Here is a 26,319-nt window from a genome sequence, read left to right as displayed (position 1 = left end):
GGAGCCCGAGAGCGCCTTGGGTGGCGCCTGCTTCGCGCCAGCGCCGGCCTGTTGCCCCACCGTCGCCTCCGCCCGCCTCGAGGCGCGGAGGGATCAGGGAGGTCACTCCCAGGGACGCCGGACTGGAAGTCCTGCCCCCTGTGATCCCGTTTGTGGGTAGCGGGAAAGCACTCTGCACTTGCTCAGATGCTCTCTTGTTCGTGCTTAGCGCCGAGTATATGTTCCATGGCTTGAGACCTGGAGATTCTGAAGTGCTAAATTGGACATAGCGACGCGCAGGCTGGTAATTTTCTTTATTTTCACATTTGTATCGCACATGAGCATGAGGTTCTTAATCTCAGGGTCGTGGGTTTGAGCAAAAGATTTCTGCATTGCAGGGGGTTGGACTAGATGACCCTCGTGATCCCTTCCAACTCTGTGATTCTGTTATTTCCTCCCAAGGAGCTTAAGGTGTCCAATAGGGTTCTCTCGTTGCAACTCTTATTTAGCCTCTTTGTCAGCCTAGCCAAAGATCAGGGATTATGGGTGTTGTAGTCTCCAAAAATACCTGGAAGGCCACAGGTTCGCGTACCTGTTACACACTGTCGTGGGCTCTGCAGACCCTCCAAGTGCCCCTATTTTCAAGGAACATCCCCAATTTAGAGAAGCCGTCCTGGTTCCTGATTTGATCTTGCAATGTCCCACTTTTCCTGATGGTGTCCCTATTTTCACTGGAGAAATGTTGGAGGGTATGGAATTATCCGACCCCCAAGCTGTCTGAAGGCAATCCTGTATAGGGAAGCTTTTTTAATGTTTAATGTTTTATTATGTTTTTATATATGTTGGAAGCTGCCCAGAGTGGCTGGGGGAGCCCAGTAAGATGTATGGAGTATAAATAGTAAAATTATAATTATGAAAAGGGACGTCCCTCTTTTCAATGGAGAAATGTTGGAGGGTATGTGCCTGTTGTATTTCTTTATTCTGCAACAGCTTGTCTCTCCACTGATTTCAATACAAGAGGATTCTAATATTTTGGTTAAATATATGTGGGGTATGTGTGTTAATTGCCCTTCAGTATGTTTTCAGCATTTAAAATATCCACCAGCAGATGTAGTGTGTGAAATGACAGGCTGTGCACCGCATGGCGCCATAGTGTTCAAGTGCATGCATGTGCTCTTAGAAAACAAGAAACAGTCACCCACCCACTCAGAAATGGAATAGAGGCCTTGGGACACTCTTTCCCACCTGCCTGATTTATTTTTTATTTTTGGACTACAACTCCAATTAGTTCCTGCCAGTGTGGCCAGTGATCAGGGATGCTGGGAGCTGTAGTCCCAAATATCTGGAAGTCAGCAAGGGAAGAAGTGGAACAATTTAAAATGGGCAAGGCCCAGAGTCACGGAGAAGGCCCGGCCAGATGGGCAGGGTACGAGTAATAAGTTATTATTGTTGTTGTTGTTATTGTTGTTATTATTTATTATAAGGCAATTAGCTCACACTAGTGTGTGTGCATAAGTATGTACTTATTAAAAAATGTTTTTATACCACTTTTTATTTAAAAATCATAAAGCAGTGTACAGCAGAATATAAAAACTACCACAAAACCACAACCTGTATTGTAATAACAACAATAATACTTAATCCAATGCAAAAAGATTAAAAACAGATAATAATTGCCAACAAAGGTTTGGGGAAATAAAAGAGTTTTCAGTAGGCATTGAAACACCAACAATATGCCATAACTCAGAGAGAAGTTTGCATCTGTATTGCAGCTGTTGCATGTTAAAGGAGACTCATTTGATTAATCATTTTGAGTTTTGTTTGGTTAAGCAATACATTCATCAATTTAAACTGAATATGTTTGCCTATAAGAAGAAAAACATTCTGATTTTTGCAAGGCACCCATTGTTTGTAGTTGCTACCTGCGTGGGACATCCTCTTCAAAAATGCAAGCTCCCTACTCGGAGGGGGGGACATCTATTCTCAGCAGTCATGTACACCACAATCTTTTTTAAAATACTGGCTGTTTGAAAACATTTACAAATCTCTTGCCCAATTCATTGATTGAAATATTTTAAACCAATTAATCTATTAATTGACTCAGTGTCGCAACTCATGTTTTTGTGGTTGTGCTGAGCAAGATGGGTGCTTCGTGTACCTGATGAGTGGGTTGCAAGTCCATGAAAAGCGCCTGCCAAAATGCGTCTGCCACAAGAACTCCTTTTTGTTCTGGTGAAAGAAAGGATGAAAAGAGATGCAAAGCTTGCTGCTCGGTGTCTGTATCAGAGCCGGGGAAGTGATTCTCCGTAGCCACTAGTCATGTGGCAAACCCATTAGTGGGGTTTTAGGGTCTCTGCGGGAAAATTGCGGCAGGAGTCCTCCAGTTAAGGCGGCCTCTCTAGTGACCTAAAAGGAGACATTCACAATACCCAGTTGGAAATGGTAACGCTTTCCCTTTCTGTAACCTCTGTCTTACTTATTTCATCCCTTATATGTCTCAGTTGTTCTTTGTACAGTGGTACCTCGGGTTAAGTACTTAATTCATTCCGGAGGTCCGTTCTTAACCTGAAACTGTTTTTAACCTGAAGCACCACTTTAGCTAATGGGGCCTCCTGCTGCCGCCACGCCGCCGGAGCACGATTTCTGTTCTTATCCTGAAGCAAAGTTCTTAACCTGAAGCACTATTTCTGGGTTAGAGGAGTGTGTAACCTGAAGTGTATGTAACCTGAAGCGTATGTAACCCGAGGTACCACTGTATATGAGATGAAGATGGATGGATGTTTCTTCAAGGTAATGTTTGTGAGCAACAAGTACAACTCAACACTATACATGACACCCACACACCACATGAAAAGCAGCATGAGAGAAGTGTATAGAATTATGCCTAGTGTGGAGAAAGTTTTTCTCCATCTCTCATAACAATAGAATCATAGAATTGTCGAGTTGGAAGGGACCCTAAGGATCATCTAGTCCAACCCCCTGCATTGCAGGAATGAATATCCACTGTCCCATACGGGGATCGAACCTGCAACCTTGGCATTATCAGCACCATGCTCTCACCAACTGGTGTTTGGGGGTTCCAGTGAAGCTGAATGTTGGAAGATTCCGGACATCCAAAATAAAGTACTTCTTCAAACAGCATATAGTTAAATGATGGAATTTGCTCCCACAAGAGTCAGTGATCACCACAGACTTGGATGGGTATAAATGAGGGTTAGATGAATTCTTAAGATGATAAAGCTGCCAATGGCTACTAAGCCTGATTCCTCATTCCACCTCCACGCTCAGAGGTAGTATGCTTCTGAATGCCAATTGCATGGGCAGTGGCAGAGGTGATGAAAGTTGCTGTCCAACAACATCTGGAGAGCCACAGGTTTCCCATCCCTAGCATACAACAAAATAGGAGAACTAATGGTATATTAGAGCAATACAGACTCCAGGCTATATATTTGTGTAGATGAGAACAGAGTGGCTTTGTGCAATCAGAGGAGAGTGTCTTTCCAAAAAGGTGCATGAGATACTGGAGATTCCATCAGTTAACACTCATGGGGATGCGTGATGAATGCTAGGAAGTCTCATAGAATTAGTTCTGTTGGCAGCACCCCTGAGCACTCTGAGCCTAGTGGGTCAGTTCTTCAGAAAGAGCTACATAAGTGCCACACCCTTTTGAACACCATTTTTTCAAATATCTCTCTACGTCTGCAGTGATAAGAAAGGTGTTAAGGTCTTTGAGAAGTGTAAATTTATATTGGGTCCCATAGATTGAGAGCATAGCCAGTTTAGGATCTGGCTGCAAAATTTAGCACATGATTCTGGTTATATCTCAGGAGTTTTGCTTCCAGAAAAACCCTCCAGGCTGTGATGCAGTTCCTCAGAATGCCAGGAATGAGGCTCTGGCACAGATGTCTTTCAGCAGGTATGGAGATGTTTGTGTGCCAAAGGAGTGAACAGGAAACACTGCTGTTGGGATTCCTGTCACTTGCTTTGCCAGCTCTGGAAAAGAACGGAAACATTCTGTTCCCTTTGTCCCACATTCCCCAGAGCTGAGACTTCTATCTGGAATCTGCTAGGTGCAGAGGCTAGTAGTATGTCAGATTGCGGCTTTAGATGGATAACAACATAAGCTACAAAACCCCAAAAGGGAAACATGATCGCCCCCTCTCTTTATCTCTCTTCTGGTCTGTAAAGAGAAAAATGGGCTGTTCCCCCCCCCTTCCAAATGCCCATGAATGAGAGGGTAGGGCACACTATAGTGAAGGAACTGGAATGTTACAGTCATTGATCAGGCCATTCCCATTTCCTCCACAAAGCCACAACTGGAGGTAGCCAAGAGGACCTCAGTCTAAGTGCCTGGTGGCAAAATAGTGGCTCCCATCCAAGGCCATTTCCACTGTAACCTGAAACACTGAAACACATTCTGTTTCTCTTGACTCTTTTCCTGTGACTGGGACTTTCATCACTGAATCATTGTGGAAATCAGACATGCAACACATCAGGGTGTGTGATGCCTTACTTGGTATAAGAGGGAAGGTCCCTGCTTTCAGGGACTTACAGTCTAAAAATTAAGGGCACTGGGAATTGTGCAGAGGAAACTACAGCTCCCAAGATTCTTTGCAGGACCTCATGTGCTTTGAATGTGTGCTGTGGATCTGCTAGGAAGCAAGGAAATGACCAAGGAAGGGAAAGCTGGGAAGGGGGCACGGTGACTAAGAAAGCAATAAGTGATTGTTTCAATTAGATGTGTTTAGGCTTAAATTACAGAGTTATAGTAATAGGGTATGCCAGCGAAGAAGTTGTGCCCTGTGGTAGCACCAGAAAAAAATGGGTGGGCGGGCATAGAAGGGGCCAAATATATTTCTATGTGGGTGAGTTGTGTTCCACATATTAAGAACTATGAAAGAAAAATAACAGTGTAAGTTAATAACAGTCTACAATGGGAGGGGGGAATGAGCTCCTTTTTTTGGGGGTGCGGGTTAAACCACAGAGCCTGGGACTTGCCGATCAGAAGGTCAGCGGTTCAAATCCCCGTTGCTCGGTCCCTGCTCCTGCCAACCTAGCAGTTCGAAAGCACATAAAAGTGCAAGTAGGTACCGCTCCGGCGGGAAGGTAAACAGTGTTTCCGTGCACTGCTCTGGTTCGCCAGAAGCAGCTTAGTCATGCTAGCCACATGACCCAGAAGCTGTACACCGGCTCCCTCGGCCAATAAAGTGAGATGAGCGCCGCAACCCCAGAGTCGGTCACGACTGGACCTAATGATCAGGGGTCCCTTTACCTTTACCTCCCCGCCCCCAGTACTACCCATGGTTCTGCCAGAGTTCTAATAAATAGGTTGGTTTTGAGGAGAGATTTGAAGCGAATAAAATGGAGGGTGGGATGAAGATGGGGGAAAGAGCTCAGGGATGGCATGGCGGGGAGGGGAGGGGAGGGGGGCAGCTAGATGCACCATCAAGAGCCAGGGATGGGAAGACTAAGCCTCAGAGAGTAGAAATCGGATGCAGAGGAGACTGAAGAACTGACAAAGCAGGGAGAGCTTTGGGCAAGAGGCAGGATCATCCAGGACTCTGTTGGATCCTGTGCCATTATTTCCCCATTCCTGCCTAGGTTAGCTTTTTCTTCTTTCTGGGAGCCCCCCTCCTTATCAAGCATTTTGAATGACAAGTAGGCGATCCCTATCTAGGATGCTCTCCTATTGCAGGGAGGGAGCCATCCTGTCTGCCTGGGATTGGCAAGGGCCTGGAGATGCGCCTGGCCACTGACACAGACCTATCAGCACATCAAAGGAGGGTCTGGTGAGCACCCATTTCCTGCCTTCCTGCTGCAGCTCCTTGGATGAGGTCATTCAAGAAGGGGAGGGGGAGGCAAGGGGAAGGAGAGGAGAGAAGAGGGATTCGCCTGAACTGGAGCACTGAGAGGCACTCATGGACTTCTTCCATCTCAGTCCAAATGCTTCCCCCCCCCCCGCAGTCCCCCACCATAGGACAGCAGTTATGCTCCCCCCCACACACACACCCTCAGCAGAATTTCCCATTCTGCTGGGGGCTGCAGGAAGCGCAGCACGAAATGTGTGCTATGTCTGTGCATAACCCACCCATATCTCAAGGTGTGTAAGTTTGCCAGTAGATGAGACATGCCCTGAATGAACAACTTCGATTCAATGATGTCACTAGCTCCATATGAGTCAGACCTGCTTTATCAAAATATAAATAGACAGGAGCTTCTGCCTGCGGGCAACACCTACCTTACTCATGATGGCTTCATGCGCCATATTTGGGGTGGGATCTCCCCAGATGCACAATTCTACGATTCTGTGATTGCCTCTAGGTTGATTGCTCATCCTATTCCCAGTCCAGGATCATTTTGGTAGCACAGAGTGAGGCTCTCTCTCTGATTTTTGCTAGCTCTCCCATATCTCCTTTTGTGATATGGGAATGGTTTTGTAGTGAGTCGTGCCATTATTCCATCTACCTCAATGTTGTCTGCACCAACTGGCAGCAGCTTTCCAGGATTTCAGCCAAGCTGTCCCCAGGCCTATCTGGAGGTGCTGGTGACTGAACCTGGGACCTTTTGCATCCATGGGAGGTGCTGTGCCCTTTGAACTGCAGACCTCCTTTTCTGGTCCTTGGGAGATGTTGTCCAATCTTGAAATTCCTAATTTTGGAGATCTTAGAACAAAAGGTTTATCCCTCTGCCTATTTCTTTCTTTCTTTTTGGCATACTAACCAAGCCATACACTTTCTCTTATGGTTTGTTTTGTTGATTTCTTGCATATATTTCCCAGATTTCTTCCAAGGAATTCCAAGTGGCTTACATAGTTTCCCCTGTTTCCATTTTATCCTCACAACAACCCTGACAGGTAGGTTTGGCATCCAGTAAGCTTCATGGTTGAGTGGGGATTTGAAGCCAAGGCCTCTGCAGTCTGACATCCTGAACGTAGTGATAATATTTTTATGTAGCTAAGTACAGTACCGGTTCACTCAGATATTGCAAAATGTATATAAAGTTTGAGATAAATGAAAAATACCAGCTCTTTCCACTACCATAGTCATATTTACAAATCCCTATTTCCGACCACAATTCTTCCAGTTTTTCTAATGGTTTCCAATAGTAACTCCTACAGTCCACATCTGTACTGTTATGAAAGAACAACCAAGAGTCTTGTGGCATCTAGAAGATTGTAGATTTATCGTGGCATAAGCTTTTTTGGGACTAAAGCCCACAACATCAGATGTGAACTCTCTAACCCATGAAATCTTATGCCACGATAAGGCTTTAAGGTGACGCAAAACTCTTTGCTGTTTTTGCTGCCATAAGACTTAACAGGGATACCCCTCTGGAATGTATGCTTTGATGAATCTGCCTTAGTTAGCTGTGGTGGGGAACTCATTTTTGTGTGTGTTACGGTTTCTCGCCTGTCTCAGCAAATCAGGAGATTGTCTAGCCTTGCATGGTAATGATGCATAAGAGTGGATTGCAGTTCATTTGGGTTTAGGTTTTGATCTTTTAGCGCTTAGTAATGCATGGAATTGTGGTTGCTTTAGTTGAGGGACTCCTCAAAACTGAGAAATGTCCTCTGGATGGTTAACATCTGTGGCGTATAGTTTTGCTTTGCAGCTGTTGCTCTAGAGCTCTGCACGAAAATATCTATCTTATTTGTGCAGAACTGTAGGCAAAGGAATCCAACTTATCTGAGTCATCTCACAATCCAGAGACAAGGAACGTACAACACTGCAGATGCTGCTAGGCCACATTTCTCATCATTTCTGGCATTTGGCAATGCTAGCTGAGGACATGAGAGGTGAAATCCACCAACATCTAGTTCCCCACCCCTGCCATAATCTCAGACATATTCCATGGCACTCATGTTACTTTGAGTAAGATTTGCTTCAATATTTTATTAACCGGCTGCAGTTGTTAGGTCTGTTCATCGCCCAGCATATTTCTTGTGATGAGAAATGGGTTGATATGAACCCAACCCTCTCAGCTGTTTCCCTCCAGATCCGTGCGTGGAAACTAATGCAGGGAAAGGAAGTTTTTGGAGGTTAATATCTTACGATGGGGACGCAGGTGGCGCTGTGGGTAAAAGCCTCAGCGCCTAGGGATTGCCGATCGAAAGGTCGGCGGTTCGAATCCCCGCGGCGGGGTGCGCTCCCGTTGTTCGGTCCCAGCGCCTGCCAACCTAGCAGTTCGAAAGCACTCCCGGGTGCAAGTAGATAAATAGGGACCACTTACTAGCGGGAAGGTAAACGGCGTTTCCGTGTGCGGCTCTGGCTCGCCAGATGCGGCTTTGTCACGCTGGCCACGTGACCCGGAAGTGTCTCCGGACAGCGCTGGCCCCCGGCCTCTTGAGTGAGATGCGCGCACAACCCTAGAGTCTGTCAAGACTGGCCCGTACGGGCAGGGGTACCTTTACCTTTACCTTTTTATCTTACGATAGGCCCACAACTTACACCAGTGTTACATTCTGGGGATCGGGCCTAAAGCCAAAATCATGTATAGTCAAAACCCATTGGGTTCAGTGATGGGTGGGATTGCCAAATACATTTTTTCCAGAACCCCTCCCTTTTCTGTTCCCCTTTCTTATTTATTTAACTTTCCCTCCATGCATGTAAAGCTGAATGCACACAAGTTACCGTTAAATGCATGCAAGTTGCAGGCTTACCCTATTCATGTTGATCAGCTTGCATGGCTATTAAAATGTGTCAGTTCATGAATCTCCAATGTGAGGATGGGTTCTGGTTTCTTCCAGACCAAGCATGCAATGGGCAATCTGCCTGATTTGTTTCCGTAAGAGTTGTGCGAAGGTTTTACGATGTTGCCGTCAAGGTGCTGCTATCTTCTGCTTTTCCACTGTAGTTTTCAGTCACTTTTCTTACCCCTCAAAAGTTTGACTTTTTTCTTTGCCAAGGGCAGGCAGGAGGGAGTGGATTTGTTGTGCAAGAGAGGTTTTATTTAGCTGTTGCTGCTTGTTGCAATGTGTCCACTCTCTTCATGCTGGGTTGTGAATGTGCACTCTGCTTGCTCAAAGGATGTCTACCTGAATGTGTGTCTTCAGATTTGGACCTGGGGATAAACAGATCCTGAAAATCTTTCTTATCTGCCCCAGGAGCATGTGATTGTGGTAGAAATGAATTTGAAGGAATGCCTGTGCAGGAAAGAAATAATTTCACAACTTGAACAGTTCTGCAGTCCTCTACTGATGTTCCTGTAACAACTGTTACTTTATGCTAGAGACTTCTGTGATTTGCTGGTTTGCTTTTGTAGTGTTCTTCATATGAATAAAAGCAATAAAAATGTGTTGGGTTCTTATTTAAACAAAAGCAAAAACCAGTTTGCAACTATTATCTTTTTATTTCACAGGATTTCTATGCTGCTTCTTTGCAATATAACCTCAAAGAGATTTCCAAAAATAAAAATAAAATAATCTGGTTGTTTGTGGTTGTTTTGGTTTTTTTTAAAAAAACAACAACAACACCCAGTTAGATACAACTACAGTGGTACCTCGGGTTAAGTACTTAATTTGTTCTGGAGGTCCATTCTTAACCTGAAACTGTTCTTAACCTGAAGCACTACTTTAGCTAATGGGGCCTCCTGCTGCTGCCGTGCCACCGGAGCACGATTTCTGTTCTCATCCTGAAGCAAAGTTCTTAACCTGAAGCACTATTTCTGGGTTAGCAGAGTCTGTAACCTGAAGCATATGTAACCTAAAGCGTATGTAACCCCAGGTACCACTGTACTTTAAAAACATTCAAAAATAATAAACTTAAAAGTCTGCTAAAAATCAGATTAAAACACGTCAACATTACTGGACGCATTTTCTGGCTACAAACGTGTGCTGCATTGCTCTGATAGTGCTGGAAGAGAGAGGGGCTTGGGCATTGCTCAGCTCTGGTCTTCTGCATTTTCAATCAGTCACCTTTTCTGGACTTGTTTCCACCCCCTCTCCATGTTGCTTTTGTAGGAATTAGGCCTGGCTCCCTTGAGATAGGATCGTGTTCACACCAGCTGTGCCCTTGCTCCGGTGGAATGAGATTAAGGGGGTGTGAGAGGCTTTCACAGGATCACACTGGGGACCTGTGACACCTGCTCCCACCAGAAGAGAAGGGGATTGCCTAAAGGGCATTGCTATCCCAGTCAAAGCTGCCCACTGGCTGGCATTCCTAATGTAAAATGTTTCTGACTGCAAGCCGAGAACAGGCAAGGACAATGCAATGCAATAGCTGCCTCTTCCAATAGCTTGGGCAGTGGCTGCTGACTTTGTAGTAGATGTGGTCTGCCCTAAGTGGATATCATTTAGACCCTGGCATCTCTAGGATCTTCCTAACTCTTAAGGAGCTCTAACTTCAACCACAACAATAAAAACAGCAGCAACAGCAGCAGCAATGTTAATGATGACGTTTGACCATGGTTTGCTTGTTTATTATTAAATGTTAACTTTATTGGGAAGACAAACTGCATAACGCCATCACCTGTCTTCATAGTTATAAGCTTGTCCCATCCAAAATGGTCCAAATGAAATGGGGATTTGATCCCCTATTCCAGACCATCTTCAGTTCACAAGCGTTTCACTCAGCAATGTACGAGCTGCAAACCTGCTTCATTTGCCCAGGATTATGAATTACTTCTCCACACCCCATTTTTATGAGAAGTTTTGCTAACCATAAGACTGTTTAAGGAAATATCTTGTGCACATTTCCCCTTCTTGGAGGAGGGGTGTGAAAGAAAGTGTGGTCTCCTCGGTTGTGTTGAATGCTAAGCCTTTGCTCTTTTGGTTTGGGCGTAGGACGGGGTGGTGGGATTTTGTGCCTTCCAGTTCCCATTTGTGATGGCTGATGAGCTTTGGCGAGAACCTTCTGTGCACGTCCAACAGATTCATCAGATCAAGCCTTTCTGGGCATGGAGGATGCAATGATGGACGAGCCTTCCTCTACTGTAGCCTTTGCCTTCCAGATTGTTTGATCAACAACTGATAGCATCCTGGCCATTGACCACACAGGTTGGGTCTGATGCGGGTTGTATTTCAAAACATGGAAGGCACCAGGTCGAGTCTACTGCACATCTCACTGTAATGCAGTTGGTAAAAGTACCCCCCTCCCCCCCAAAAAGTGTGAGGGGAGAAAATAATGCAAACCTTTTGATACCTGGGACTGGCTCGCTCACAACCACCTCCTTCATTGGCTTCCCTGCATTGTAGTTGCTGTTTACCACTCCCCCCCACTAACAGCAGCTCTGAAGCACAGTAAGCCCTAGGGTGGATCAATAGGCCTCCTTTCCAATGGGCAAACCTGCTTTTGAAGCCTCATACTGCCTGCGTGCCCATTATTTATACTAAATAGTAAAGTGCCCATTCCCCTTGAAATCATGGTGTGGAATTAACTAGTTATTGCCTGGCCCTGCACCATGCTTTATAAATTGGCAGCACTGTGCTAAAAAGAGGATTTTCCGGTCACTAAAGGTAAGAGATAATGTGGTTCCTTGTGACACTTAAGAACCACCAAAGTGAAATAAGCATTATATTCCTCAGTGCATGTGTAGGGTAATTGCAAGTTACCTAAATACTCCCCCTGCCCCTTGCCCAGGCCTGCATCGTTTCCTAAGACTATGGTACTAGAGCCAGCTCTGGCACTCTGCTGCCTCCTAGGGAAATTCACAAGAAGTACATAAATATAAAGGTAGCTGTTTTGGTCCATAAGCACAATCCAAAATCCACAGCTGAACAGTTCCTTTGGGGGGAACCAGCCCAAAGGCCACAAAATCATGGCAAGTTTTGAGGTCTCCAGAACTCTTAATCAGGAAAGATGTTACACAAATTGGGGTGGGGGAGAAAAGATAAAGGTGCCAAAATTAGGCTGGATGTTGTAGCCTATAGCCATGAGGTCAGCTCTGTAGATTCAGTTCTAAGATTGGGGTCGCAGGCTGAATACAGTTCTGTAACTGACATAGAGTTTCGTAGCAGAGTAAGGCAAGAAGTTGTTACGGGCCGTACTATGAAGCAAATCTTCGTGGCCTGTTCTGCCTTTAAAGCCAGCTGTTGGAGAGAGCTGCTCCCTATTCATGCTGCATCCCGCAGATGTAAGAGCAGACACCTGGATATCAGAGCACCTTTGCTGCTATCAGTTTTCTGCCTTCTTCCCCTGATATGAGAAGAATACATGCGTAGTCAGCAAGCCTTGTAGCTGTGTCAGACAAAGTGCACTCTGGTTCGCAGAAGCACGTGCCATAATAAATTTGCCAGCCTTTAAGATGTGGGGTAAGCACAAAGCTCTTTGCTGTTTATGCTGCAACAGACAGTGACCCCTCTGGAAACCATACTTAAGGTTACCCAAGAATGGGGCAAAGAAGCAAAATGGTTTTAAAAATAAAAATGAAGGGCTGGAAAAGGATCCTGGTTCTCAAGCAGGGATCCAGTGTTTATGCTAGAGAAACAGGGATCCTTACTACAACTTTTATGATGCCCACCTAAAAAGACTAAGGTGAAGAAACTCAGGCCCAGGAGTCTAACGCAGACCTTCAAGCTCTTGGAACTTTCCCCAGACCACCCTGCTCACCCCTCCCCTCTACCATGCCCCCCCCCCCGTGTGCTTTTGCCTGGCTGGCATGTGCCTTTGAACTGTGGCAAAACCTCTTGCTTGCATGGATGCAGGATGGGGAGGTGTGCCTGGGGGTGGGGTGTGTTGAGCCCTCTAACATTTGTGCAGCTGGAATGAAGCCCACTGTAGAAAGATGAGTCACATCCCTTACTTGGCCTATGTTTGCTTCTTGTCCAAGCCTACCGCTGGCACATGCACGTACACACACACACACACACCCTAGATGGTTGCGTGTGAAGTAATGTGTTCCTTGGGTTGGAAAGATTTCCCCACCCCTGCTATAAGCACTAATCAGCACAAGACCCTTCACTGTCCCAGGATGGTGTCTCTCCCAAAGAACGCACTCTGTGCATATTTTGCCAGAGAGCCTGCTCTGGTGGTTCTTCCTGGCTAAGGCCCCTGCCTTCCCCCTTGTTTCTACAAGAAGGTAACAAATCCTCATTCCACAATGCCTTTGCTGTGCTAGGATGTTGATTCTCACACACAGAGAGAAGTTCCTCTTTTTTTCGGAACTCCAGGCATCTGATCACTTCCCTGTTACCAACCGCCAGGGGAACATTTATTCATTTGCATGTCTGTTTTCTAAACTTGAACATTTACCCCTCTCCAGGTGACTCTTTGTTAAGCACTAGGCAAAAGGAAGATGATGTGTGGTCCAAGGCAGCAGGGAGGTGGGAGGTCAGTGGAAGTGAAATGAGAAAAAGACGAGGTGCGTGTTGTGGAGAAAAGATTCCAGTTTAGGAAATTTCCGTAAGATTTTGAAGATATCTTCTTCAGCCAAGAAGATAGGCGATCCCCGCAGATTTCTCAATTTTGGGGGCTACAGACTGAGAAGCTCCATACAATTACAGTATATTATCATCCATTCTCCCTCCCAGTGGGTGGTGCTGTGATCTAAACCTCTGAGCCTCTTGGGCTTGCCAGTCGGAAGGTCGGCGGTTCAGTGGGTGAGCTCCTGTTGCTCTGTCCCAGCTCCTGCCAACCTAGCAGTTTGAAAGCACACCAGTGCAAGTAATTAAATAAGTACCGCTGCAGTGGGAAGGTAAATGGTGTTTCCATGTGCTCTGGTACTTGTCACGATGTCCCATTGTGCCAGAAGCGGTTTAGTCATGCTGGCCACATGACCCGGAAAGCTGTCTGTGGACAAAGGCCAGCTCCCTCAGCCTGAAGCGAGATGAGCGCTACACCCCATAGTCGCCTTTGACTGCACTTAACTGTCCAGGGCTTCTTTGCCTTTTTTATTTTTACATCCATTCTGACCAGGGAAAGCAGACTTGGCAACAAGGTCACAAGGTAAAGAAAAGAAGTTTCTGTGTGACACTGCTGCCTTAGGAGTACATTTTTGCAAGTTCGGCTTGTTCCACAGGGATGAGGAAAAGCTCACTTTTAATACTAAAGGAGCATTGTCTTCCTTGGCATCCGGTCCTTTGACCCTGTTAGTTCTGGCACAGGAATCTCCCTTTTTACGAGTACTCCCTTGCTAGCGTGGCTGGCTTATGCCAACTGCAAGCTTTGCCCCAGTGATTACAGCTAAGGACTGAGTTCCCCTGTTTCAGTGCTGAAAGCATGTCCCAACATGCTGTGTCCATGGCAAAGGCTGTTTATTTGTCCCTCTGTGCAGTGAGACATAACCTGGTTCTTCTCTTCAGGTGACTGCTGTTCCTGGAGGTGGTAAGTTCCCAACTGCAGAGAGTGTTGGGGGCCATGGAGGAAGTTTGAGATAAGGGGGAACTGGGTGTACTTTTCATACAGAGGGGGAGGGGTGGGGAAATGGCACCTCTTTGGACCACAGACACCTTTGTGTCTCAATACTTACTCTGGTTGCATTATCACTGGCATGAGGGTTATAGCTTCCAGTGGAGAACAAGAGCAACAGAAGTACTGAATTTTGGTGGCCCAGGGCCCACCGTATCAGATCCTCAGTTGGTATTAAGTGGGTCTACACAAAGGTATAAAGAGATTTTGTAAATAGTGAATTGTCACAGGCTGCTATTTTTTGCATTTCATTGCCGTTTGACTCCACTGTGTACACACCTCTTTATTTTGAGGGTTGCCTTGTTCTGCTCACAATCCTGTGTATTTAACAACTGCAGTGGCAGGGAAAGCTTTGCCTGCTGAGTTGCTTTTCACAACTTACCTAACCTTTCCCCATTCTACTTTCTCAGGCTGCTGATGGCATCGATGGAAGCCTTGTATACTGCTCTGCAAGATCAGATCCAGTCCTTTGAGGGACACATAAGGAGCTGCCAGCAAGCTTTTGACATTGACACCCTTTACAATGTGTTGCTGCTGCTGTCCCCTGCTGCAGATATCCAGAGCCTCGAGCAGCTGGAAAAGCTTGTTGAGTCCAGAGAGCAGGATGGACAGGATAGAGTGAGGATCACAGCTGGCTGTGATAAGTGTGACATTGCCAGCTACATCTCCTGGTTTGTCACCTATGTGCGGTACCTGGGCTCCTTGAAAGGGTCATTTGACACCAAGGTTGTGTTTCCATTGTGTGAAAACCTGTACGTTAATGATGACTCGCTTGATGCATTGACCTTTGGACACAGGAGAGGACGTGGCCTTCATGCCCCAGCATCCGTTGCACGCACAGCCAAGCAGTTGTTCTCTGTCAGGAGGAAATGGGCTTTGCTCCTGAAAGGGGACACAATTGATGCACAGTTTTTCAGCCCCCAAAGCTGGCTTGATGTGCAGGGCTTTGGCAGTGCCTGTCCCTTTGGGAAGGTCTTGAGGTTGGTTCCTGACCTCTTTCACAAGGGCTTGGCTACTGCCCAGCTTGCCAGGCTGTGGGTGGAGCGCCATGCCAGCAACCATGGCACCCGCCCAGTGCCCTCAGATCTAGGCTCAACCAAGAGAGGCAAAGGACTGGCTGCGGGCAGCTTGGAACACCATGGATACAACAGTTCCCTTTGCCAGCCTGGACTACCGCAAGCCCAACATGATTGCTTGGAGGTTTGGCCGCCGCCGCAAGCCACCAGCAGCAGGTGCAGCAGTGAGAGGGGCACCTGCATGAGAAGTGCCAGCCAGGGAAGGAACGAGCTGCACGAGATCCATGGCGAACTCATGTCCCTGCTGTGGCGGGAGGAACGTTCTCTGAGCTTGGAGGCAGAGATTCAGGAGGTAAACCAGAGCATTTCCAACCTGCGGCATCACCGGGTGGCTAAGGAAAGGGAACTGGAAGCCCTTGAGCAGCAACTGGAGAAAGACCATTTGAGTGTGCCCTGCCCACAGCGCCAGGCTGTTCTCTGTGAGCTGGATGCCTTGGGGAGGCAGCTGAGGCTGGAAGAATACCGCAAGAACATCCTGCAAGGTGACTGGCTGCTAGAGTTGGAGGTCAGGCCAGTCCTTATGCGACCAATAAATACAGTAAGAAGCTAGGAAGTTAACCGACTGTGGGGCCCAAAGGTGGGCAGTATGCTGCCAGCCCAGAAACAGAGCGGGCTAGATCCCTTGCAGCTGGAAGGTGGTGGGCCTGTGGCTGCATGGAACTGGGTCCCGGGTGGAACCAAAAAGCGATGAACGCAGGGATTCAAAAGGGAGAATAGCAATCTTGAAAGATGAAATGTGTGTCTTTTTATCTTTCTTCCAGCTGCAGGAACGCTTCCAGGGGCTTGCACAGCTATTGCAGGGTAGGGAAGAGGTTCCCCTGGATCTTCAGCTCGCCAATGAAACATAGACTCTCCCTTCTGCTTGGTTGCCTGCCTCTCAAATGAAGGTCGACTTGCTTCTGGGCGCATCACTTAATATATACCACCTCAAACCTAGCTTCCGTTAGGTTGATCGCTGCAATGTATTTTACTTTGGGCTGCCATTCATGACTATCCAGAAGCTCCATTCAGTGTGAGACACAGTGATCCATCTCCTGTCACAGGGAGCATTTTAAACCACTGCTCCAGCATTGACAATGGCTTCCTGTGATCCTCTGGGCACAATCTGGGGTGTTAGTTTTAACCTGTAAAGTTCTAAATGACTTGGGGCTAACATACCTAAAGGTTGCACAACATTTATGGAACTCTGTCTTATTGTAAAGTCAGTGAAACCAAAGCTTGAACAGTTGTTTGGAAGCATTGTAAAGCCTTTTTGAATGAGGTAGCTTGGGGAGGCATGATTTAAGCTGGTAAAGCAAGGTTGGGAAATCTGCAGCCCTCCAGAAGACTCCAACACCCATCATTACTAACCATTGGGTATGGGAGTCAGAGTTGGGAATCCAACAACACGTGGTAGAGAGTTTGGATTTTTAACATTATTATTCTTTTACACTTCAGTTTGGGATGGGGTAGGTTATATATATTGATTGCTAAATAAAACAATTTGGCATGATATCTCTCTTGTTGGTGAAAACTGTTCAGGTAGATCCGTTGTTGTCCCTGGAATGTCCATAGCCTGCAAAGAACACCCTTCCCAAACCCATCCTCTAGCCTAGCATCTAGTAGCAGCGGCTTTAATTCCAGTTCTAGTAATAGCTACAGTTGTGCAAGGTAGGATGCAAGTGAGAATTGCTGGCTTCTGTAGGGGTTTGGATAGCTCTTGCTTGCACAGCACAGGACCTTGTTCCACTATAGTGTAGTAGGGGAGCTGTGGTTCATTCAGTTGTGGTCACCAACCTTCTTTTTTTTTTGCTGAGATGCTGCTTTTAACACACACACACACACACACACACACACACACACGTGCACACACTGTTAGTAGCTAGACGTGGAGTATTCCTTGTTCACTTGTTCGGGTTTCCATACGCTCGGCGCATGCAGCTGTTTTTAAAGCAGAACTGGAACTTGGTGACAAGTCAGTATTTCCCCAGGGACAGAGTATCAGCCACCAAGAAGTTTTCCGATAAAGTAAAGGGAAGCAAAACAGGAACCAGAATCTGGATGGGGAAGCTGACCAAATTCCAAATGAGAACCAGTTTGTGGTGGTGATGAAATCAATCATGACTTGAAGTCATGATAGTCAGTGGACTGCATGATGGGGGGAAACAGGGACACATGTTGCTGATGAGTTCAGCCACCGCTGGCCACTCAAGTGTATGACCTGGGGTGCTCCTGCAGCTACTGCTGCATCTTGAACTCTAAGAGTGTGGTGGAGGCCAGAAGTACTTTTTACTACCCTGAGAAGGCTGCCGCCCTTTCTGTTGCAATTAGACCTTGCCATTACTGTTCAATCAATGAAAGTTCTGATGCGCAGTAGCTGAGAATTTGACCAGAGAAAACCCTGGTTCAAATCCCATCCAAGTAACAGTATGTAGTTTCAGGCAAGTCCAGGGATGGGGAACAAGTGGCTGGCTCTCCAGATGTTGTTGGACTCCAAATCTTATTAACCCCAGCCAGCGTGGCCAGTGGTTAAGGATAGTGGAAGTTGTAGTTGTAGAAGGCCACAGGTTCCTCATTAGTGCTCTGGAGAGCCACAGCTTCCCTATAGCTTCCAGTCTATACTATGGTGGTGGTATTATTAACATCTTAAGGTAAAGGCAAAAGTACCCCTGACCATTAGGTCCAGTTGCGGACGACTCTGGGGTTGCGCGCTCATCTTGCTCTATAGGCCAAGGGAGCCGGCGTTTGTACGCAGACAGCTTCTGCATCATGTGGCCAGCATGACTAAGCTGCTTCTGGCGAACCAGAGCAGCGCATGGAAACGCTGTTTACCTTCCCGCTGGAGCGGTACCTATTTATCTACTTGCATTTGATGTGCTTTCAAACTGCTAGGTGGGCAGGAACAGGGACCGAACAACGGGAGCTCATCCCCTCGCAGGGAATCAGCAAGCCCTAGGCTCTGTGGTTTAGACCACAGCGCCACCCTATTGACATCTTACAAGGCTGTTAAAAGGCATAACAATGTAATGTATGGGAAAGGCTTTGATCACTTGAAAAGCACTACATACATGCAAAGTGGTGTTATAACTTCAAAACAAATACAGTCCAACAGAATCCGTTCCAGAAGTCCATTTGACTTCTGAAACGTTTGACTTCCAAAGCATGGCTTCTGATTGTCTGCAGGAAGCTCCTGCAGCCAATCGGAAGCCCCGTCAGACGTTCAGCTTCCCAAAGAATGCTCGAAAACTGGGACACTCACTTCCAGTTTTCGATTGTTTGGGAGCCGGAACGTTCGACTCCCAAGGCGTTCGGGAGCCGAGGTCAAACTGTATGTTATTAAATTTGCCCTTGATGATAGCCTGAGAGCTGTTTGACCAGTCTCTGCCACCAAGGGCATCTGAGAAAGCCCTGATTTTCACCAGAATTCATTCCTTCTGAGAAGGGATCAGAGAAGGGCCATTCCTAGCACAGCCCAGGTGTTTGGAGGGAAATTGCCTGCAGAATGTTATTCCTGCAGGCATTCATGAAGGCTGCGAAAAACTACCGTATTTTTTGCTCTATAAGACGCACCAGACCACAAGACGCACCTAGTTTTTGGAGGAGGAAAACAAGAAAAAAAATATTCTAAATCTCAGAAGCCAGAACAGCAAGAGGGATCGCTGCGCAGTGAAAGCAGCAATCCCTCTTGCTGTTCTGGCTTCTGGGATAGCTGCGCAGCCTGCATTCTCTCCATAAGACGCACACATATTTCCCCTTACTTTTTAGGAGGGAAAAAGTGAGTCTTATAGAGCAAAAAATACGGTACTTGTTTAGAGTGGAACTGCACTTTACAACCATATTTAACAAAGCTAGGGTGGCTACTTCTGTTAGGGAAAAGCAGCTTTGAGAAAGGATGATTTGGAGTGGAGAGGAGGGGCTCTTGACCCTTCCCTTGCCCACTTCTTTTCTGCTGGACCTCCTGCCTTCACGTTACTCCACAAACACACTTGCAGGGTTCCAGATGTGTGCTTCCCCTCTCTTTCCTTACAAGCAGCCTGTTTTGCTTTGTTACATGCATCTCTATGCAATGTAAAGGGGGAAAATCCAGCTTTAAATGTGCAGTTTAAGTGGAGGGACAATTTGATGTTAGTTTTTGCCTCAATGGTGAGACCTTTTTGCCTTGATAGTGAGACCCTGTCAGCCAGACATCAGTTTGTTAATATGCTGGACTGAGGCTTCAGAAACATGAGAGATTCCAGCAACAGGGATGTGTGCTCAGGCATGTGCATTTTCTAGAAACAGACCTAGTTAGCAAGCTATGCCTCCACACGGCCTTATTGCTGGAATCTCTCATGTTGCCTTACGTTAAGAATACATGTATCCATGTCATGCTAGGAAGGGCCTACCATACTCCAGTTTGTTCCTATGATCCTCCTTGAGTGGCTATTCCTTCCTGAGTTGTCTGTTTCTGGTGCGCAGAACAAGAACCCAGGCGCAATGCTCCAGTGAAGGGTTTATTGGTGCATATCCATTTCTATTACATTCAGAGGAGTCGTAATGCACAGGCAGAGTACCAGGGACTTTGCCCCCAACAGTTCAAGTTTCCTAATCCTGGCTATGCAGGGCACAATGGAGGTCACTGTCTATGGGTGGGGCAGGCTGGCAGCCAGCTGGGAATGAGTAGAGGAAAACATTTGGCCTCATAACTACCCAGCCATCAGCAGGCAGCCCCTGAGGTAGGTGGGGAGGGACAGCCTCCATTTTATAGACAGGGAACAAGCAATGGCCCGGAGTAGTTCCGTGAGCCAAACTCTTAAGCCACATAGTTTTATGCCTGACTACGGCAGGAGTCACAGCTGGCACATTTGCACACCCCATTATTCCATATACGTAATCTAACAGAACGGATTTAGCTACAGGACATCACAGTGTAGAGTCCCCATGTGATGGCCCAGTGGGAGAGCAGCTCTTCGAAACCTTGCACTGATGGTGTTTGTGCATGTGCTCAACCGCATGGAACACACCACCTGTGCAGTGCCCAGGACTAGATACATGACATTCACCAATGAAGTACAAGGGAGCACAGTATTCTGTTTCTAAAAATCAGATTCAGTGACTGAAACAAATGTATATTTCTGTGAAATTTAGTCCTATCACAAAAATCTGAATTTTCTTTATATGGCAGTTGAAGGGAAATATGAAAATAGCAGGGTTTAAGAGTACAAGAAGGCAGCTGATGATGGTGTTGGGGGAGTGGTTGTGAAGGACTGAGGAGGAGCTAGGAATGGGAGGCCACCAACTTGGAAATGTCAAGGGATGAATGACGAGAAGCCCCAAGTGCTACAGAGGGCTCATACAGTGCAACGGCTCAATGCCACAGTGGCAGAGTACTTCAGCCCTCCTCAGAGCCATCCCCATTCCAGTTGCCAAGGCCAGGCTAGGGGGTGGCCTCCTGGAGACTTGGATCTGGTAGTGAATCTTGCTCAAGCTGGGGCCACTACAAGGCAAGAACAAGGTGAGAAATGCAGTAGCTGTGCGGAGGATGGAGAATAGAGCAGGAGCTGTGAGGAAGAGGCTACAGCAAGAAACAAGATGAAGCTGGAAATACTGAAGGAGGAGTTGTAGTCTGAAGCACAAAGTCTAGTATAATAGGTAAGAGGTTCTGTTATGTGATGAGGCAAATACCAAAGGCCAAGGTGCCAGTGTTTGTACCTGGTGTGGCTTTTTGCTGCTTGCCTATTACACTGATGTTGGGAGTTCCTGTTTTCCACTGGGCCTGAAGAGGGCAGTGAGCCACAAGAGTGGTGTCAAATCTGTATGATGATTTCCTGACCGAGAGATGATCATAGTCTTCATTCAATCATTAGGTTAGCTGTTTCCTGGTCTCCAGGTTATGTTGGCAAGTTTTACCTGCACTTCCTTTTCCTGTCTGAGAGGTGGAGATCTACTTCACAAATCACTGTCTACACTTTGGGCAACCTTTACGGCTGTCCTGAGAGATGGTGAGAACAGGCACAGCACCGTGCACAAGGAGACACATGTGCACATGGATATTGCACAAGTACCTGCATTATACTTGAGAGCAAATCAGGGTGCATAAGGCCCTTGCTAGCTCACCCAGCAGTTTACTGGCTTCAGCAATCATCACTGCCATTCCTCAAATGGAAGAGGTTCAGAGTCTTCTGTGGGCAGGAAATCTTAGCTAAGGACATCATGCAGAATGGCAGGTGGACCACAGGCTGTTGAATGTTCATGGGCACAGTCATGGGACTGAATGGCAATGGTTCAGCATGGAGAGACCAGTTGGTGCATGTGAAATCTCCCACCCCAGGAATCTGTTGGCTCTGCCTGAATGCTATCAGGCTTGGCATTTCTGGCAGGACCTAGCTGCTCTTTTCCTTTGCTGGCCTGCTGGCTTTTCTCCCCTTAGCAAAACAGTGCAGTCTACTTCTCTTCTGAGGGGAGGAGGCTAATGAGAGCTGGCTAAGGTACCTACTCTGGCCTACGCATGGCACAGCACCAACACCAGCAAGCTCTGCTTGGGGGAAATGGGTGGTGGTGGTGCTGGCCCCATACTCTCTGTCTGTCCAGAAGGCAGCATCTCTTGCACTGCTTGGCCCAAGCTTCCTTTGTGGCCTGGAGCTTCCTTGAAGGGCTATGACACAGCTGCCAGTTGGTCCAGGCCCACAATCATTTCAAAGCCACTTCAGGTTGGTGGTTGTTCAAGGAAAGCACAAGGAAAGAAGGCTTATCCCATGAAGCCAAGGGAGTACCAGGGCCAGTAGACACATGCCAACTTCTCACACAGGCATGTGAAGCTCATTGTACTCATCCTGCCCATCTTCATCAAAGTTTGGTTCTGCATCCTCAGAATCCAGCTGCAAGTGGGAGGAAAGGACAGAAGAAAAGAGTTAAGCAGCCATTCAAATACAAGGTGGTCCAAGGCCATCTCTTTTTCAGAGCAGAGACCTCGGAGCACAATGAGTCTACAGGCAGGTTTGGGTGGTCTCTGGGAAAATTCACAATTTGTGCCCCCCAAACTCGTTCTCCAATACAGTACTGCAGGACAGTTAAGAAGGTGACAACAGAGTCTCTTGCTCTCCAGCTTCAAACATTATATCACGATGCCATGAAAAGTTTTTTAGTTATGATATTGACCATTAAACGAAATCTGATGCATACACTTTAGACCAATGGTTGAATAAGGACTGGGACTCCCATAACAGTTTAAGACATCAGGCAATGGCGTTTGCTTACCGCTTTGAGTTCTCTCTCATGGAAGAATCGTGGCAGCAGGAATCGTCGCAGGGGGACTGTCATGATCAGGACAAATGGGAAAGCCAGCGATGCCACAGTGGATTTCACCACCCACAGCAGCACAATGCAGGCTAGCTGGATACATGTGAACAGGTTCATTCTCCAGGTCTTCACCTAAAGGTAAGCCAGCCAGATGTTGCACCCTTCTTGGGGCAGCTCTATTTTTTAGCACTTGACAAAGTACCAGAACTTCAGTGTAATACTCCATTCCCTTCTATGGAAGGGTTAGCTCTCATAAAGCTGTGCTGGTACCACTCAGTGAGTGGTTTCCTCCCCATGGCAGTCAAGCCAGCCACTGCATGCCTTTCCCCTGTCCTTCCCCATCTTTATTTTCAGGCCCATCTCATCTTGCCACCCACTGAACTTGCCACCCCTTTCATCACTCCCCACTCCCCCAGTGCACCTACCTTGACAACATAGACATGATCAGGGTGGTGCTTGGATGGCATGAAGATAAGGAGGAGCCGCTCATAGAGCTGAATGCCAGTCAGTGACGTCACACCCATATATAGGAAAATCCCAAACAGCACAGCCAATGGGATCTGGCGTAGTACATTCCCCATCACGATGGACAGGCCTGAAGAGCAGGATACAGTGTTGCATTCTCTTTCTACACACAGGTGCACCCATACTTCACGATCAGAACATGGGACAATGCCTGACATTGACACACATGTACATCCCTGGATATATACTGAATAGGCCTGATGCTTTAATATAGAGACACAGAACTATGGTTAGAAAGAACAAGGAGATTTGCAGGCTCACTCTTTTACTGTATGTGTCCACTAGTTTCATGGAGCCATGTTCCCACAAGCTCCACCCCCCACCACCACCACCACAGTATGCCACAAGTAGAGAGTGTCACTACACCACAGGGGAATGAATGCCTGCAGAACAAATTCAGGTTGCTCAAATGAGCTAAGATACACACAACCACCTCAGAGAACAAGCTCCTCTGTGTGGACCTCACCAACAAGGCCAGCGATGAGCACTCCTGTCACACGCTGCTCCTTCACTTCCTCAATCTTTGGCTTCTCACCAGGTGCAATGGCCTTGCTCATGACTGTGAGGGCGTTGACGTGGGTGACTGAGCGGACCGTGGCAGCCGTGAGCCAAGGCAGCCCAAAAAGGGCACAGAGCCCTCCCATTGTACCAATGAGCAGCAAATCAAGGTGGAAGCCCGATCCCTTTATCAACTTCCGCTCCTTCTTGCTGACAATCAGGCTGCAAAGGAGATAGGAAGGGAGGGGAGCAGAACAAACATGAGTTTCAGAGACCAACGTAACAGATTTTAGCTGTAGCAAGGGGAGCAGTGGCACATGGTATTTTGAATTTATTGTTATTACTTTTTGCAGCAGCTCTTTCTGATTGGGAGACTTGGAAGAATCAATGCATGTGGTCAGCAAAGGGACCATACAAGATAAATAACATGTATCACACAATAGAAAAGACCTCCTGGGAGCTATGGAAACAGTAGTCCCTTATTGTTCAATGTAGACAGCGAGGACAAATGAAGTTAGGAGCTTGCTGTCACATCCCCTCAGAAGGGATCACTCTGTCTCTCCCCTTGATTCTGACTTCCCACCCAACACCAATTCCAATTATAGCTGCTGCAATTATTTAATTTTACTTAACATTTCTACAGGGTGATAGGTACAGAATGAGCTGGCCCCCAGTGTGGAGGCCTGGCACTTACGTGGTGATCTGGGTTTCCATAAAGATAAGGATGAAGACCAGAAGTGCAGGGATGGCAGAAGCAAACATCATCCACATGGGAAACACCTGGTTGCTTCCTAAGGGATGGATGAACCAGCCACGCTTGTTGGGGGTTGTGACTGACAGTACTGAGGGAACATTCAGCTTCTGTGGTGACAACATGGAGGAAAAGACATCAGTCTTGTTTTCTGCATGGAATAGATATCATAATCAACAAGAACTTTATTAACCACTCTTCACCAGTAGGTCCCAGTTCCATTAGGAATGCCACAGAAAGCTTGGAATGTGCTGTTCTATTTTGGCATCTATGTCAAAGTCATGTTAATTGGACATGCCTGTACGTACTGGCGTATGGGTGTATGTCTTAATGGGTCTCGGATGCATTCACTGAGCTTGCTCAATTCCCATAGCTGCTGTAGTACACCTGTGCACTGTCTGCAGTGGGCTGTGCTTCTCTATATGTATATAATGATGGGTTGTGCAGTCACACAGGGGAAATGTGGCTGGGATGCAGAACATCCGCATTGCTTTGTAATACAGTGGTACCTCGGGTTAAGAACTTAATTCGTTCTGGAGGTCCGTTCTTAACCTGAATCTGTTCTTAACCTGAGGCTAAAGGGGCCTCCCGCTGCCGCCGTGCCGCCACCGCATGATTTCTGTTCTCATCCTGAAGCAAAGTTCTTAACCCGAGGTACTATTTCTGGGTTAGCAGAGTCTGTAACCTGAAGTGTCTGTAACCTGAAGGATCTGTAACCCGAGATACCACTGTATCCCACTTCCCTTGCTCCATTTCTAGTTTAGAACACTGATCAGGGATCACAGAAGTTTTCACATGACATGGCAGTTTTTGCATCTTTTCTTGGTGGTCCTCAACAAAGACTGATGGTCCTAAACACAGCCCCATATTGAAGTTTCTGCAGATTAGAAGGAATCCCAGCCTAACATGATAAAACTACCACTTGTAGATAGCAATTCCAAACTACAGCTTGTATGCACACTAAAGGCATGTATGCCTCTCTCAGCACAGCCACCACAGCCAACCTGAACACCCTAGGCCAATATAGCATCTGACACTATTCGGAAGCCCAGCCAGACATGCATTCTGTCCTTAAGTGACTATACATTCCACAGACAATCCAGCTAGAGGTAACAGGGACACATTCAACCATGTAACTCACGGAATGGCCTGAACTGGATTTGTTTCCTGTTTAGAAGTCTTGCTTTCACTGATTGAGAAGACACAGATGCTGGCACCCACATAGACAATGGAAGTCTCAGATTAAAGTCCAAACTCCTTAAAAAATACATGTCCCTCATACCCACTGGGTGGTGAAGACTTGGAACAGGCAGTACCTACCTGGGTATATGTATCAGTGATGGTATAGTCCACCAGAACCATGACAAGGATAGAGATAGGGATTCCAAAATCTCCAATGATTCGTCGGGCCTACAGACCAAGAACAGGAGATGAAAGTAAGCACAGGGCATGCTGGAGATGTTGCTGGGCACTGAGCCCAAAAGACCCTATCTGGTCTTTCATCCACTGAAGAATTTCTCACCATATGACTCTGCCTGAAAATGCTTTGTGATGAGGTTTGGTATAGTAGAATAAAGTTCCTAAAGGTGATGCTAAGATGTCTGACCCTTCTCTCCACCACTACACTGCCAGTCCCTGGCCACTTTATATGTCAATCATATGGGGATGCCAGCCAGATTCAAAGTGGTATCTTGATAACATTTGGGCATGCCCCAGAGCTGCCTTCCCCAACTTGGTGCCCTTCATATGTTTTGGGCTAGAACTACCAACATCATTTACTATTAGCCATGGAGCCCAAGGCTGGTAAGAGTTGGAGTCCAAAACATCTGAAGAGTGCTTTGTTGAGGAAAGGTACCCTGTGGAGTGCCCGGCTGAGCCTCTGCATTTCTGT

General features: G+C 46.8%; 2 protein-coding genes across 10 annotated transcripts in view; one reads left to right on the top strand and one right to left on the bottom strand.

The window, feature by feature from the left end:
• Positions 1-89: 89 nt before the first annotated feature.
• LOC310680099 (uncharacterized protein) lies at positions 90-16,889 on the top strand. Of its 5 annotated transcripts, none has more exons than XM_083446366.1 (3): positions 90-283; positions 14,732-15,902; positions 16,159-16,889. In XM_083446366.1, the coding sequence occupies exons 2-3, from the start codon at positions 14,739-14,741 to the stop codon at positions 16,243-16,245; spliced, it is 1,251 nt and encodes a 416-aa protein (XP_083302492.1). In that variant the 5' UTR covers positions 90-283; positions 14,732-14,738; the 3' UTR covers positions 16,246-16,889. The 5 variants fall into 5 exon arrangements, with proteins under 5 accessions (XP_083302492.1, XP_083302490.1, XP_083302493.1 ...); XM_083446364.1 differs by having other exon boundaries at positions 14,732-15,935; XM_083446367.1 differs by having other exon boundaries at positions 14,732-15,974.
• Positions 16,890-19,856: 2,967 nt separating this feature from the next.
• SLC4A3 (solute carrier family 4 member 3) overlaps positions 19,857-26,319 on the bottom strand; it is a 45,431-nt gene continuing 38,968 nt past the window's right edge. For 3 of the 5 annotated variants that reach the window (XM_083446322.1, XM_083446321.1, XM_083446324.1), the window contains 6 exons: positions 25,749-25,838; positions 24,372-24,538; positions 23,646-23,899; positions 23,080-23,249; positions 22,613-22,786; positions 19,857-22,233 (listed from right to left, as the gene is read on the bottom strand). In XM_083446322.1, the coding sequence (XP_083302448.1) occupies positions 22,156-22,233; positions 22,613-22,786; positions 23,080-23,249; positions 23,646-23,899; positions 24,372-24,538; positions 25,749-25,838 (933 nt within the window). In that variant the 3' untranslated portion in view covers positions 19,857-22,155. The remainder of the gene's footprint in view (positions 22,234-22,612; positions 22,787-23,079; positions 23,250-23,645; positions 23,900-24,371; positions 24,539-25,748; positions 25,839-26,319) is intronic. The other 2 variants (XR_014512635.1, XM_083446323.1) reach the window with 2 other exon arrangements.

Source organism: Podarcis tiliguerta (assembly GCF_965153285.1).
Source record: "Podarcis tiliguerta genome assembly, chromosome: 1".
NCBI lineage: Eukaryota > Metazoa > Chordata > Lepidosauria > Squamata > Lacertidae > Podarcis > Podarcis tiliguerta.
This window is presented reverse-complemented; position numbering and strand designations above follow the sequence as displayed.

Bases quoted from the DNA above. Each gene is read 5' to 3' on its own strand.
- LOC310680099 (XM_083446364.1), top strand. From the start codon at position 14,739: ATGGCATCGATGGAAGCCTTGTATACTGCTCTGCAAGATCAGATCCAG. The intron at 15,936-16,158 runs GTAAGAAGCTAG...TCTTTCTTCCAG, and splicing joins TTATGCGACCAATAAATACA to CTGCAGGAACGCTTCCAGGG.